Source organism: Xiphias gladius, chromosome 8, assembly GCF_016859285.1.
Source record: "Xiphias gladius isolate SHS-SW01 ecotype Sanya breed wild chromosome 8, ASM1685928v1, whole genome shotgun sequence".
NCBI classification, from domain to species: Eukaryota; Metazoa; Chordata; class Actinopteri; order Istiophoriformes; family Xiphiidae; genus Xiphias; species Xiphias gladius.
The window spans coordinates 19,980,203-19,997,201 of record NC_053407.1 but is presented as its reverse complement, the minus strand read 5'-3'; the positions used below and the strand labels follow the sequence as shown (position 1 = coordinate 19,997,201).

The window sequence follows — 16,999 nt, the reverse complement described above, 5'->3', positions numbered from 1 at the left end:
TTTTACTTCAGTAAAGGATCTAGCTACTTCTTCCATCACTGTCACACTTAACTGTAACTATATTTCAGTGTTTTCCATGCAGAATATTAAAGTGATAATAAACGATTTTAAACATGGCAGGACAGCAACAATGGGGCCAGCCCTATAAAGGCTAATGTCAGTGGTTGACTGAGTGACTGACTGGCTCAGTGAGTGATAAAGTTACACCACTGGTCAGCCGAATGCCGCTATTTCACATGAAATCGTGAAATAGCCCCATACATTTTTAAAGTCAGTTCATTTTCTCTTTCTTTTTCTTTTCAGAGTTTAGTTGCAGAACATTTTTATGCAATTCCAGCAGTTTTTACTTCAAAAGGGCCTTTTCCCCAATGTTTCATTTCAAAATAGCACTTTTCATCACACTCTTTGCCTGTCAATCAAGACAAACAGTGCATAGCCATTTCTTTGACTGGCTGTTGCTTTGGCATGAATGAGTGCATAGCCAATCACATTACTGCCTCTGCTCTTCACAACTTTGGAAAAGGCATTTTGAAATAACAAAATCTGCTGGAAATATTTAACAAATACACTAACAGTGAAGATAAGCAATAAAAAATAACATTTTGTAATAATGAGTTTTAAAAATGTATTGGATTTGGATTTCATGGTCATATTAGGTATATTGTTCGTATTTAGTCATACTTTTATTTCTTTTATCGTTTCTTATTAAATTGTTGTCTTTCAGCTGTCTTTCACTATGTTAAATCCCTCAGTATTGTTGATGTGCAGTCTTTGGTGAAATATTTAGATGTAGGTTTTACATATTTGGACTTACGTAAAAGCTGCAACACCTCAGTGGAAAAATTACATCAGGCCAATATATAATAATACAATCTACAAAAAACTAGCGCATTTGGTGGAGTTATTAAAGGGACAGGGAACATCAGGTCTCCTGGTTGACACATGAATAATACAAGTTTTGTCTGCTGTGGATGGCCTTGGAAGCTTCATCTCATAAAAAAAAAAGAAGCTTATTTCAATTAAACCTTGCAATAACGCTCAATTAAATATCTGTATTCACTCACTAATCCAGCAGTTATCACTCCATGAACTCGGCAGAGAATTTTCTTTGTATTAACGACTCAAATATCGGACAGATTATAATCCTGGCTATTTTGAATGTTGGCACCGAACAACACCATGCAGTTCTCAATTTATAATCCGGTTTAAAGTATGAAACTTCACCAGCATTTTATCAAATTCTCCTTCATGCCACACGCGGCTCTTTAAAAGAAATCGACAGCTAGGACGAGCATCGTGGACCATATGTCATTTTATTGCATTGAATTCAGTAGCTAAAATAAAATATGCCTAACATGCATGGGTGATGGAATCATCAGATTTGGTGGTTAAAAGGCAGCAAAACGAGAAATAAATATATAAACAGATGAATGACTGACACTTTTCCTACACAGACCTTTAGGTTAAATGCACTCAAAGTAACCTTACAGTAACCTTATCTGAGCTGATGCCCATGGCAGGTGGTGTGGTTGTGTGGGTTGGAGGAGAATGGTAATGGAGGAGTAATCAAGCCCATTGGCAGTGACTGGCTAGTGACTGATAGTATCTCTCCTCCCTCAGTGTGTGTGTGTGTGTGTGTGTGTGTGTGTGTGTGTGTGTGTGTGTGTGTGTGTGTGTGTGTGTGGCATGGGTGGTGTCAGAGTCACAGCAAACCTCCGGGTCAGTAACCAGGCAGCTAATGCCACTGGACAGGATCCCCCAACAGTTTGACCTGCTGACCGGCTAGCTGCTTACAGTTCGTCGTCGGCCGCAGGTCCAGAGAGAGAGAAGTATCACCTAAACACGAACTTATTAACAAGTAGAAGGATTCAAGATTCTGGTTTTTAAAAAAGCAGTCAGTGATACACGTCTTATTGATTCAGCATAGCATCACAAAGCAGCAATTGTTCAACAACAGATCAAATTATACAATCAAATAATGTACAATGAAAGAGGTAAATACGCAGCAATATGACCCCTCGGGGCTTCTTATTAACCATTTGCCCAAGTAACTGCTTTTAGCCCTTTGACTGGTGCAAGAAACATTCAGATCAATCTTAGTGCATCGCTGGTTTCATGATGGTCGATTATCCACAATTGCTTTTTTATATTTAATTCCCTTGTTTTAATCTGTTCTAACTAAAAACAGAATCTCGCTCATCAAGTGCTTCAATTCACATACCATTGAAGAAAAAAAAAAAAAAAGGAAAAAAAAAAAAGATTATTGCATACTATGCTAGTGGCACACAAACCTTGGCTCAGGTGTAGTGTATGTTCTGTGCCGAAGTTATCGTCAGACTGAAATGAGTTGGCATCAGTTGTGCGACTCGCTACGTGCCGGAGCAGTTGTGGAGGGACAAAACATAAATGTGTGCATTGTCTCTGAAACTGGTTAGTCTCAAAAAAAAAAAAAAAAAAAAAACCCTGTCATTGCCTTCATGTTCAACACATTCAAGATTATTCCCACTTCTCTCACTCAGACAGACAAACATTACATTACATTCATTACTTCAGTGTTTTTGAATGCGATCTGATTTGTGTGACCCATTTGGGTGTGCAATATTGCTGAAACGCTATCTTGGAAGACGTGCCGTCATCAAACCTTTACGTTGCGTAATCACTGAAAATGAGCAAGGTGCACAGATTGTCTCTCCTCAAATCTCTTCAGGGGTAACCTCTCTTTCACACGACACACCAAGTAGTGGGAAAGGATATATTTAAAAAAAAGACAATAATTTTTGGTTTCAATCATAACTGGATAAAGTTGTGGATAAATTTCAAACTCAACAGGTGTCACTAAAAGGTTCATCAAAATTGCCTGGAAAATGGGGTTTTAAATAAATACTTATAACAAATCACAGAGTGTGGTTATAATATAATACATAGAACAGTTGATATTTTCATGAGGTGCTGTGTGTATATATATATATATATATATATATATATATATATATATCCATCATTTATTATTTATTTATTACTATATTCAAAGAAACAATATCCTGTAGAAAAAAATATGTCATTGTCCATTATTTTCCATGATCCATTCACTCCGATTAAAAATTAAACCACTGATCTCCAATCTGATTAGAATAACACACCCTCCTACTTCAGAATTTGACAAAGTAGTGGTTAAAACAATGCCAAGTAGGAGACGATCTCCCTTTTTGTTCAGGCATTAAAGGAGGGTGTGTCTGAACCTCACAAGTTGGAGGGAAGTTTGGACTTTCTGTGTTCGGTCTCTAACATTCTAGCGGGGGATCTAGCGTGAGGAGAGTGAACACCAACGGGCTGGTTCTGAGGATCGGGCCCTGAATGTGTCCGACTGACAGGGGTGGCTGGACCCGGGATCGGACTATAGGGTTTACTGACAGCCATGGGGGAGGAAAAGGGGCTCGACGCCCCCGCTGCGCCCTCTGAGGAGCCGCTCATGGCCAAAGGCCTTTCCTGGTGTATAGAGCAGTGAGAGCCTGAGATAGTCTTTATTTCCTGGGTAAAGAGATCCACCGAGGACTCAGCCCTCTCTTTGAGGGAAGAGGCCACCCTGGCAGGGCATGAGGTCTGAGGGCTGTGAGAGCCCACAGTGCTGGGGAGTTCACTGTGGTAAACTGTCCTTCCGCTCACAGGGCTTTGTATGCTGGGACTGTGGACTGGAGGTGTGTAGCAGGGCGAGGCCTCTGCGGAGCCATACTGAGCCAGAGAGGCGAGGGCCGAGTGCTCAGGGAGAACCTGGGGGAGGAAAACAGACTGCAGGCCTGCCAGGCTGTGCTGGGCCAGAGAGGCAGCGGCTCCGGGTCCGACTGCAGACACTGACTGCATAAATCCGCTGGAGGACTGGGTGCTGGTGATGAAGGGGAAATGTGGGAGGTTCAGACCACTGGATGTCCTGCCTGCTCTGTCATGACTGGATCCCATCTGCTGCAGGCTGGCGTGAGAGGTCTGTTGCAGGTGGCTTAGTATGGGCCCGACTGAGCTGGAGATCAGAGGGCTTATGGTGGAGGTGGAGGGGGCTGGGAACCTCCCTGCTAGCCTCCCTGGTGCCCCCTGCTGGAGTAAACCTATCGGGTGTGGTGGGGTGGTCATAGCACCGTGGAAGGGCTGGGAGTGGAGCTGTGCCGAGCAGGTGTAGGAGACGGTGGCCTGGCTGATGGGGAAGACTGAGGCCATGCCGGACTGGGGAGGATGAGGCAGGGGCTGTTGTGTGGGCAGAGGGGTCAGGGGCTGCAGGCTGCTGGTGAAGATGGGCTGGGGCATCAGTGTGGGCGACAGAGGCCCAGTGGAAAGATGCTGTGTCCTGAGGGACGCCAGTGTAGGGGTCTCAATCCCAGAGCGGAATTTGGTGGCGCTGGCGGGAGAACCAGGCCCTGACCCACAGATGCTGGAGGGGTTAACTCCGACATGGACTCTCTTTGGGTGGATTATGGGGTCCTTCAGAGAACCAGAGCCTGGTGCCAGAGGATGGTGAAAGAGGATGGGAGGAAGCTGGGAGTGGTGGGCTAAGGCCAGAGCCAGAGGGGTGGTGGCTGCAGCAGCCTGGAGCGGGGCCTGAACCAACGGGGCCCAGATGACCGGGGTGGGTGATGGTGGAGCAGGGGGAGGGTTTAGGCTCTGTGCGGTGCTGGTCTGGATCAGCTGTGTGCATTGGGCCATGTCACGATCATGTTGCACTATTCTTTGGATGATCTCGTTCTCTTGGAGGTTTAGTGTGCCAGAACTTTGGTGATGCTGGACTTTATGCTGAAGAACAGAGTTCCTCTTCCCTGTTAAGAAAAGAGATGTAAGGCCATACAGTACTACATATGACTGATGTACTATTAATCCACTGTGCCTCATACTAAATAAAACGGATAAAAACAAAGACCATTCTAATAGATAATGCCACCATATATTTATATAGTTCAGAAGTCCTCGCAGGTAGTTCCTCTACCTGTGAGCAACTTGCTACTTCACAGGGGCATGCATATATTTTTTAAGTGTGTTACCAGTAACTGACACTTCTTCTCCTACACAGACACTTCTTCTCCTCGTCTTAAACATCTACTTAAAAAGACATTTTGACTGCAGGACTTTTACTGGTAAAAGAGGCAAAAGTATTTCTACGTAGTTGTAACGGTACTTTTACTTAGGTAAAGGATCAAGGTACTTCTCCCACCACTGGAAGAAAGAAAGAATAATAATAAATAATATTCAACTGTAAAACATAAAATTCCTCCTATGGACAGGTTTAGACAGGTTTTATCTCTAGGAAAAGGACACACCGATTCGGTCCAGGCGGTCAAGAGCCACAGTCTCAAAGGCTCTCCTCATCATGGGATACTCCTCCAGCACCTCGTTGAAGTTGTCTACTGACAGAGAGTACAGCCGACAGTAGTTATCTGCTCGCACGCTGGCTGTCCTCCTGCCTCGGGTCAACAGGCAGATCTCTGCAGGGAGGAAGCAGAAACAAAACTTCAATTATTTGTACCATTTCTTTAAAAGACTTCCTGCCGAGTACAAGTCAGAGATTTATATAAAGAATTTTTAAAAATGGGTAATTAATGTATGAAGTGTGAAACGATTGTTTTCCCCTATTCTCACTAAAGTCGTGTGATACATTGCAACAGAATTCAAGTCTTTTTAGATCAATTCATAAAAGAAATGACAAAAATTGTATTATTTGTGTGAGACGATAAAACATGAAAAGGCCGATGCCTCTGAACCCCACAGATGGAGCACTTAATGCAATTTCTGCAGCTTACAGTTTGTCCTGACCTCATCTGCAGTGCCAGATCAGAAAAATAAAATAATGCGCCATTTAAAAAAAAAAAAAAAAACGAAAAAAAAAACAACAACAAGTAGACATATTTTTCAGGACAGACATATTGAGGATATAGACACAAACACAAAAACACACACACACACACACACACACACACACACACACACACACACACACACACACACACACACACACACACACACACACACACACACACACGCACACACACAGACTCACACGCTCTCTCTCTCTCTCTCCTCTGTCCTGTTTATTGATTTAATCTATTTATCACACATGACAACATGGGATTTCGGATATATTTATTTGCCATGTGTTGGTTTTAGACACAAACTTTCTGTCCTCATTTACTATTTTCTCATCTTTGTGTGTATTTAGCTGTGCTTAATAGCTTTAAGCCAAAATATATAAAGTACTGAGATTACCATATGATTCTTGTACCTAAATTGCATGCTGGAGTATGAATAAACATTGAAATACGGTTAGAAGTAATACTCTGGGATCAGAAGGTTTTTCTGGGGTGTCGGATCACACCTCTCCTGATTGAAAATGTAAAAAGTAAATTATTTATTTTATTTCCTAGTTGGTCAATTACTCTGCTACACAGCTGGATACCAACAATTACAGGATGAGAGGACGTAACAAGGGCAACAGCAAATAGAAAGCCCTGGATTTCAGCTTTAAATATGATGTTAACAAAGGGGAAAACCCACAGATGGAATCAAAGATCACAAAGCTTTGCTCTTCTTAGTGCCAAACCCTTTTAAGGAGATGATGTGGACAGTTTTTTTCCCAGCTGTAATAGTCTACAAAGTTAATCTGCTGAGTGCCGGAGCAAAATAAAATCATAACAAATCATACTATCACCATTCCTTCATATACATTCAAACTGACCCCCTGCCAGCTTCAGAATATATTAGCATGTAGTACACACAGCAAGCTGTGTGTGGATATTACCTCCAAAATAAGAGCCATCGGACAGCTTGGTGTCTTTGCTGCTCTTGGTCAGGACGCTGACGACGCCGTGCTGGATGAAGTACATCTTCTTTCCAATGGTCCCCTCTCTGATGATGTAGTCGCCCGGCTGGAAGACCTCGAAGCGCAGCTTTGTCAGCATGGAGGTAACGAAGTTTGGATCGGCATTGGCGAACAGAGGCATGGAGGCCACCAGCTTACGACAGTTAAAGTTGATGATCTCCTGCAGAAGACACAAAAAAAGCGTTAAGCGACACATGTCAGTGTTACTATGTGTGTACACAGTCATTATAAAAGCAGGGTAGTGAACAGCTTAGTCCTCTGTTAATGAGGTTCTCTTTCCTCATACAGTCTCAGGCCATTACTAATCAGATTACACAACTATTAACATTATCGTGCAAACTGAGAGACTCATATTAGATTACATAAATAATTAACTGCAAACAATTTAGAGCAAGGATGCTCACTTCATTAAATCACATATTTGCAAATGAGAACCGTAAAAATTTTGGGGAAAAAAAATGTTTTAAACATTTTTGGTAATGCTTCACCCGAACACCCACTGTTTAGCATTTATAAGCAGTGTATAAACATTTCATAAATGTTCATAACTCACTATAAGGTAGTTGTAAGCAGATATAAGGACATTTCTTAGTGTTTATTAATGGAGATTATTTGTAAATGATTATACACTCTACACTGTACATTTTGTACAGCATTCTCCACTCATAGGTGTCTGTAGGAGTCATAGTTGTTGACATAAATAAACACTTATATCTGCTTACAACTGCATTATAGTGCGTTTTATTTATTAAACGTTTGTTTACTGCTTATAAATGCTACACATGAGGAGTTAAGGTAAATTGTTACCAGTTTGTCTTTTGCTTTGGATAGACACTGACGTCGACATCACAATGCAGCATCATCAGCAGCATTGTTACAGAGACAACAACATCGGTATGGTCGAAAGCTGACCTCTCGCAGTGGTTCATTCAGCTCCTCCAAAATGCTTTCCTCGTCAAACATCTTGCCCTGATAACGGTGCTCGTAGTAGTCATGGATCCTCTGACGCATGTCGGCCGGGAGCTTGTGGAAGGACATGTACTGCTCCACTTGTTTATACTGTAACGACAACACGAGTCCAGTTTTTAAATTCATACGATTAATAAAAGTATGTAAGTGAAAAACCTCAGCAGAAATGCGTGTACTTATAAATGTAATGTAAGTGCATTTGTGTCTAAGACAAAATGCAAAGTCATGTAAAAATGAAAGTATTAAACTGATTGATGTGTTGGCTCAGAGGTGGACTGTAATGGTGTCTCATTATGTTAACAGTCAACTGTCAGGCCATCTGTGAAACCTGCCCACAGTGCAATGCTGTGCCTCTGCCCCATCTGACAAATACAGTTGTGCTCTGCAGGCTGCAGCTAATAACATTAACTACTGTGTCCTTCAGTGGTGTACTCTACCGGCAAAGTACCAGAAATGTTTGTGTTTACCCAGCCTATGTATGTTGTGTCCTGCCGTAAGCCTCCATTTCGTTTTTAATATCTGGATTTACCCAACTCCGATGTCCGTCTGCATTTTTAGACCTTTTTCTTTTAGACATGTACAGACCTTTGGGGTTATTGTGCATTATAAGCATTTATGTCACCTTTAAACAGGTGGGTAAAAACAGTTTTTGCAAACAAAAAGGTGGATTTAGTCTTCACATCATTCCTGTATAAAATGCTTTTTCACTTTTCCACAATGTTACTTAATAACATAACCATATTCACTGCATTTGAAATCAGTCATGAAAGAAATATTCAGATCCTCAGTAAATGTAGCAATAACACAACGGAAAAATACATTACAAGTAAAAATCCTGCGTTCAAAATCTTATCTCAGTAAAAGTATGGAACTATTAACAGATAAATGTACTTAATTTAGCAAAAGTAAGAGTACTCATTATACAGAACAATGGCACTCGTGAGTGTTACATTATCATGTATAATATTATTGGATTATTATTGCTGATGCATTAATGTGTAAGTAGATTTTTACTATCGTAGTTTGACATGATGGAGTTAATTTTAACTACCTTTTGGTAATCCATAACAATGCATTGTATTCTATAAAACCGATCACATGCTTTGTGTCTAACACCTTAATATGAAAAGTAACTAGTAACTACAGCCGTTAAATAATATTTCCTTCTGAAATGTAGTGGGATATAAATATAAAGTAGCATTCCTCCACTGATTTCAACTCTCTTGGATTTATACAAAGTATTAGCCAAAGAAAAGGAAAAACCACCCACCTTTTCTTGGTACTGCCTCCTGGAGGAGTCCAGAGACTGAATAAGTGCTGTTGCATGGCCCACAAACATGGCAAAGCAGGTAGCGCCCACAATCATGCTCAGGATGGTGAGCCACACGTCAGCCATGCCGATAGGGGGGTACAGGCCGTACCCGATGCACAGCATGTGACTCATGGCCTTGAACAGGGCGTAGGAGTACTGCTGACCCCACGTGTCATTCTGTAGGGGACGTGGAGGAGGAAAGAGAAAAGTTTATCAATACACAACATTAATGCAGCAGCACGTCTGTGTCAGAGTTTAAGATCAACAGGTGATGAGGCCTTTATTTTCCAGGCAGGTCGGCTTTGAAGCATCCTACTGAGGGGCTCAGGCTGTCATAAAACATCGCCTTACGACATGCGTTCTGACTTATACACTTCCATTACTGTCCAAGTTGATTTAAGTCTGTTTCAGTTACCATTATACCTACAAATATATTCTCAGCTCAGACCAATAATTAATACAAATTATCTGTAAATACTTGAATATGATTAGGGCTGTAACTAAGGATTATTTTAATTATTGATTAATCTGTTGATTACTTTCTAAGCATTTGATCATTTGGCCTTTCCCACAGCCCAAGGTGATGTATTCAAATAGCTTGTTTTATTAGACCAACAGTCCAAATTCCGAAGGTATTCAGTTTACTATCATATATGACAAAGAAAAGATTCAAATCCTTACATCTGAGTGGCTGAAACAAGGGAATGATTGCATTTTTGCTTAAAAAAATGACTTGAACGCTAAACCAATTACTAAAATAGTTGCCGATTAATTTTCTGTTGATCAATTTAATCGATAAATTGAGCTCTAAATATGATTATTGTGAGGTTTTAAAGCCCCTGAAAACTGGTTTCAAGACTTTAATATTTCTCTATAACATTAAATATCCATGACTAAATACGCAACAATCAAAGTTAAAGTTTGAAAGTCTGCTCCATCAGGACTAAGTGGGTGTGATTTGATTTGTTTTGAGAGAAAGGGGCCAAACAACCAACCGTCATCAGATTTTGAGTCAAATGTTGCTAAATCCTGATTGGTCCATGGAAGTATGCCACATCGACTTTAGCAGCTGAGACTTCAAACCAACAATGAGAGCACAGACAAAACAAACAAAAAATACAGGAAATCTCGCATGTGATACAACCAAAACCAAAAATTTTGTTTTCATGTAGGACCCCATCACTCGCATTAAGAGGGTTACTGAAAAACTAGGTTTTTTGGGGGCTTTTAAGGGGAACAAACTTGGATGCTATCTGATTCATAAATAATCCACTTACCACCATCTTGTTTCTAGTGACCCAGCAGTCAGGAGGGAAGTCCTGCAGCATGGGTACCAGGAACTGCAGACACCCATCCCAGTGACACAGCAGCAGCATCATACCAATCAGGTTCATGATACGCACCATGGCGCTGGCCAGATCATAGGTCATATGGAAAACCTGTGGCACAGATTATCAGCATTAATGCAACTGAAACAACACAGCACACATCTCTTTGTAAATAAATCTAGAAAATTTCATTTCTCTCTCATGCAATCAGAGGATTTGAAATATACAGTAGGTGCTGTGTGGGCCGATGAATACCGGGGTCCTATACCAGACTGCACTGTTCTTAATCTTCATAGACCACCAGAGGCTGTTTCAGTGTTGCGTAACCATCTGCAAGCAACATTAATGGCCTGTGGGGAATATGGCCTCAGTTGGTATTATAAAAATAAGATAATGCAGGACAATATCAGTCATTAATTATGATGACTGCGTGTGAACCACAGAGGAGAACCAACAAATTAACTCTATGGCTTTAAGAATGCAGACCTTTGTTTATATAAAAGCAGCGTCACACTGTACGTTTCCCCTTGACGCAGACAGCAAAAATGTAATAATCCAGACAAGAGTACTAGTTATGAGATATCTGCTGGTGTAAGAGAAATCTCACTATGTTTAGCACTTCATTCATATGAGCATTTGAGAGTAAAGCTGCAAGTAATTATTATTTTTATTAGTGATTAATCTGTTTGATCCATAAAATGTCAGAAATACCCTTCATATCTTCTAAGAGGCAAAAGGTGGTGTCTGTAAATTACTTTTTTTATGCAACCATCATTTCAAAAACGTCGTGATATTCAATTGACTATTGTAAAAGACGTAATATATTTACAATCTTTCTTAAAAAATGAATAAACAGATTATCAAAATGTGATTAGCTGATGTGAAGTGTTATATGAAGAGCCAAAGAGCTTATCCCTGCCGGATCTACCTCTTCCCACTGGTGGATGTAGCGAATTAGTCTGGAGAGGCGCAGCAGCCGCAGTAGACTGAGGATCTTGGTGAAGCGGACGATCCTGAGGGCTCGGGCTGTCTTGTAGAAGTCCGAGTCGATGCGTGTTTCTACGATGAGAAAGATGTAGTCCACAGGTATGGAGGAGATGAAGTCAACCACGAACCAGCTCTTCAGGTACTTGATCTTGATCTGCTGTGGGTCCAGGATGATCTCCGTGTTGTCCTCCTTGACGATGCCCGTGCGGAAGTTGAGGACCAGGTCCATGAGGAAGAATGTGTCCGACACCACGTTGAAGACGATCCAGGGCGGCGTGTGCTCGTCCTTGAAGAAGGTGATGCCCACGGGGATGATGATGAGGTTTCCCACCATCAGCAGCAGCATGGTCAGATCCCAGTAGAACCTGAAACACACAGCAACACGCATAACTCACATTTCTAGATAACAGTGGGCCAAAGTCATTTAGGCCCAGAAACAGTCCTTAGAGAAATCCTCATAAAACTTCACTCTCATAACTTTGACAGAATAACTAAGCTGAATATATTATGTCAGTATGTATTAGTGACCTCCAGGAGACTGTGTGCATTAATGTACTTTCAGCTACAAGAAAATCTGCAGATTTTAAGTGGATTTTTTTTGGACATTTTTGTGCTTTTATTAGAGATCTGACTAAGGAGAGATGACCCCTAACCCCCCTCCCCCATCTGCAGCTATCTTCATATATTAATTTTTCATGCACAACTACCAAACGTTTGCTGGTTCAGCTTCTAAAATATGAGAATTTGATGCTTTTATTTGTCATATATGATAGTAAACTGAATATCTTTGGGTTTTGGACTTTTGGTAGGATAAGGAAGCAATATGAACATTTAGCTTTTGGGGATATATAATGGGCATTTCCCCCCATTTTTTGACATTTTTTTTGCACATGAGAAAATTGGCATATTAATCGATAATGCAAATAATTGCAGCCCTGATAAAAGTACTGATTGTCCCTACTTTAAATTTAGTCTGAGTAAACTGTGTCTGTGTGCATACTGAGTATGTGCTGCATATTCAAAGCAATTCTAGACGTGTAGGAACTTCAAATAGAAATGAATCCCTGTGCAACTTACAGTCTCACATTATAACTCAAAATCCAGGAGATTTACTTTCAAATTAGCAGAAACAATGCAAACAATCAGCTTGAGCATAAACAATAACAGAGTAAGACCATGTGTTGATTCAAGAAAACAACAGTGGCTTGCTAATTCAGGTCAATATTGGGCTTCTGGCCACGGGGACAGAGAGGAAAATGGTTTATTGGAATTCATCTGAATTACTCAGGAGGAAATATTGATTTTCATAACTAACTAAATCCTCAAGTATCAGCAGCAGTGTGTTCAATTTCATCTATAATTGCATGAAAAGGGGCTGCTTTTAGTTGTGCTTATAGTAACCAACACAGTCAGGACAGTCCAGTCACCCAAATGTATTTCAGAATATTTGCCTCAAATCTTACAGGTTTATTTACAGATCAAATTATGCTAGAATGTAAACACATCACGTAATGTGACACCATACTGTCAATTCTAACATGTCTTTAATACTTTAATTTTGATTCCTTCTTTGTAATGCTGAATTAGGAATATTTGACTTGGTGAACACTTCACAGCATCACAGGAAACATAATGTAGAGTAATGTGCAGCTCAGCCACACAAAGACCAGCCAAGATATGGAGAGTCTTTGCTTATGTGAGCTGAGAAAGCGTGCATGCGTGTGATTGCATGTCAGAACCAATTCAGAGACCTAATTAACCACCGATCGATCCGACAGAAGCCTGACACACCTGCAGCGCCAACACAAATTGCAGGGGGAGGTGCATTACACCACTTAAGGGTACTCGTGCATGTGAGACAGCATACAGTAACCACCCTATACTGTGTGATCCAAACGCTTGTTACCTTCAAGAAGAGAGAATGTAACTCTGAGGATATTATATGTGTTCACAAGCGTTGTTCGAACGAATGTCTCACCATCTCGTTAACAGGTATCATTACTTCACATGTGACTGATTGTGAGAAAAATGTGGACTATTTGATTAAATGTGAGGATTATGTGATGATGATGTCTATGGTTGATGCAAACCACTCTAAGAGCCACAGGGAGCTGAACTGTGTTCCTGACATGGTGACATTTTCTGGGTTCAAGTGAGGTTCCAGGAAAGAGGCAACCAACAGTAAATGTGTGACCAGGCTGTATCATAACCTACAAACTCATAGCATAGCTCTACTTATCCCAGTTACTTACACCCAACCTTCACAGGAGAACATCTCAAAATGAGGGAACTAGTCACGGCAGGGTGGCCATTTGTTCTAATCAGCTTTCTGTTGTTCTCTGCCAAACAAAGCATTTGCATTCCTCTCTTCATCTGCCTGTTGTCTCTGCGGTGACACACTGGTCCTAATTGCACTTCCCCTCTCTGGCTAAATCCACCGTTATCTCCTGGGAATCCATGTCATCTCCAGAAGTCAGCTCCCATCAGCCAGATGTTAAGTAGTTAGCATTACTGCTCTGCACACGTCATTGTGCTGCAGAACCCTGGAACAGCTGGACCAAAAAAAAAAAAAAAAAAAAGTCTGCAGGGGACAGCAATAATGCACTGTCCCCTGCAGACCATCCTGTTTGCTCATCAGCTGACTGTGCACGCAGCATTCCGCCCACAAAGAACAGACAACTTGCTGGTTTAATCTGGTGTTACCATCAAAATAAAGCTGACAGTTGTGGGGTCTCTGTACCTCTACTGGTCCGGAGAGGAATCTTGCACTATTTGGGTCAGAGTGCAACTACGTTAAAGAGCATGAGAGCACAAAGGGAGAGGAGTTACAAGCAAAGTGAACACAAAAAGGCTTAAAATGGGGAAAGGAGCTTAGATCAATCAGGACAGCTGAAAAAGGGATCACATTTGTACTAGAGATACTTATCTCTTGCTGCCAGAGCGCAGCTGAAGCACAACAGCCTGCATGCAGCTCAGTGGCTTAACACACACCTGTACTGTGGCTCAGGCCCACCAGCAATCATATTAACCATATTTACGCAGCGTGCCAGTTCAGTAGGTCTGCGGCTGTAGCCACAGAAAGCTTTAATAAAAGACAGCAGTTACATATGATATAAACAATTGAGAGACTGTGTTATTAAAAAAAAAAATAATAAAAAATACAAGGAGAGGATACATGGGTTACACCATACTGGGCTGATGAACAGTGGTCATGGAAAACACAGCATGTCAGCCAACGACTCTCACAGATATAAGGGAGTGCAGTTGACTGTTCACAGTGCTGGATGCAACAGTGTCTCATAAGCCAAAAAGACCCAAATAATATTTAATTGTGCAAAAGTTTACACCTGAAACTTCAAATGGGATCCGCAGGACAAAGTGTTCAGCTTAAGAGGCCCACGCCAGGCACCAAAACGCTGCTCCTGCTCAAAGTGTGACCCAAACCGAGCACGGCATAATGACACCTCATACACGGAGTTAACAGCTGGGTGTCCTGATTCCTCACAATATAATTTTCATTTCAATCTCTCTTTCTGTCTCTCTCTCTGTGTTTAGTGTTTTGTTGTGTGTCCTCTCCCTGTCCACACCATCTCTGCTCCATTAGACTAATTGTGCTGTAATAATCTCCACTGATGTGTGCTTCTAATATCTTGAATGGTCATGTTACCCTATTTTGATTACCCCATTTCCAAGCCCCTGCTGCACTCTCTGTAATCCATTGCCCCCGCTAAATGATAAAAAAAAAAAAAAGTGTAATTCAGATGAGTGGAAAAAAACTGCAGTGACACACATCGGCGTACAACTGGCCGGTGAAAATATGATGACAGTGAGTCTCAAGGTTAAATGGCATGAAAATCCCTTGATGGCATTGATGAAAAGAACGTTGTTTTGTATGCAGCGTGCGATGAAATGTAGAGGATGCATGCATATATGCACAGCACAGCATGGCTGGTAAATTAGGGAATTACAGGCTGGCTTAGTTTGGTGCAAAAATTGAATGCATAGATAGAGAAAACTGTGCACACAATTGGGTTGGTTAGATCACCAAATAGCCTATTCTTGTGTAGATGGAATCAAATACACACACACACACACACACACACACACACACACACACACACAAACACACACTTCTCTGGACCAAACAAAAGAGGGACTTACATCCTATATATGTACAATATAATTTGGCTGTCGTTGTGCTTATAAGAGGATTTGGTATGCCAGTCAACCCCTTTATGGTCTATCAAATTCCCTGTAATAGCAGCCTGTGCAGTATGTTTAGTGTTAAGTCTTTAGAAAAGGATCCTTTTCAGAAATGAAGCCATTTACCTATTCAAGGCATGTCAGGATCACTGAGGCACACTCAGGTTATGATACACCTCTTCTGCACGGGCTCACGGTCCTGATTATTTTTTGTTTTTATCATATCATCAGCACAGCGATCAAAGAAAAACACTCCCGGTATAAAGGGGAAGTACTGTGTCCCTCTTCTGTGGTGATAAGTTTATAGTGACCTTATCACATTTTAATGCCATTTTTGTCTCATTAGGATTTGGCTATTTCAAAATGAGCTTTGTAGGCCAAACGAGCCTAATGTGACGGGATCACTGCAGCACTTTTTTGTAAGACACCGCTGCTAGTAAATAAAGTTTTTTTCGATCAGAAATTACCTAAAATCACTGTACGGGTGGATTATCCAGAAGCCGGCAGACTTAACTCGTTCCCTCTCATGTTCCACGGCCCTCTCGCTCCCCAGCATCCGCAGGGAGAACTTGTTGACACCCGGCTGGAGCATCGCCCCGAACTGCCGGTGCATGAAGCCGGCTTGGTAGAGCCGGTCATCTTCGGGTATTATTTGTTCGGCGCCCTCCAACTTGATGAAACTTGACTGGTCAAACACAGACGCCTGCGCGGCCGCACCGCTCAGGCCACCCGTTGCCCGCTGCTGGGCCCCGGGGCCGCGCTCGCTGGGGAAACTCTCGCTGACTCCGGCGTCAGCCTCGGGGATGAGGCGCCGCTGTTCCGCCGGATCTGACCCGGGCGGATGCCGCCCGGCGATGGAAGAGATGCTGCCGCGAAACAAGCGACAGTCCCCGTTCAAGTTGGTCTTCACGATAACGTCCCTTTCCAAGTCTTCGCTCCGGGCCTCCTCAATGCTCTTGCAACTGCTCGCAGGAGACGGAGAGGACAAATGTTTTAGCCGGATACTTTTCCTCTTAGTGTCCTTGTCGCCGCTGTCTCCCTCGTCAATCGCGAATGGTTTTTGCCCAATGTTTTGCGGCAAGCTGTACAGCCGCTTGCGCATGGAAGACTGGAATCTTTCCATTTCGAAGGAGGAGAAGGAATGCGCTCTAAGGACAGCCCGTGAAAACAGGGGGGTATGTCATGAATCTCACACACTTGGGGTGCCACCGGAGGCAAAACAGTGACGGCGCATCCGCAGGACGGGTCGTTTCTTATTTGACACTCGGGACGTGCCTCTCTCCCCCGGTTTCAAACATTGAGGTGCGTCAGCAACGCGTTGCCGACCATCCGGCGGTCATGTAGAAA

At 42.1% G+C, this 16,999-nt stretch overlaps 1 protein-coding gene across 1 annotated transcript; it reads right to left on the bottom strand.

Annotated features, from left to right (window-relative positions):
- Window positions 1-3,009: 3,009 nt before the first annotated feature.
- Window positions 3,010-16,775, bottom strand: LOC120792737 (potassium/sodium hyperpolarization-activated cyclic nucleotide-gated channel 3-like). The gene is made up of 8 exons (XM_040132043.1): window positions 16,120-16,775; window positions 11,391-11,814; window positions 10,412-10,573; window positions 9,093-9,311; window positions 7,766-7,912; window positions 6,773-7,013; window positions 5,298-5,462; window positions 3,010-4,799 (listed from the first exon to the last, which is right to left on the bottom strand). Exons 1-8 carry the CDS (start codon window positions 16,773-16,775, stop codon window positions 3,241-3,243), a joined length of 3,573 nt encoding a protein of 1,190 aa, XP_039987977.1. The 3' UTR covers window positions 3,010-3,240.
- Window positions 16,776-16,999: the final 224 nt, after the last annotated feature.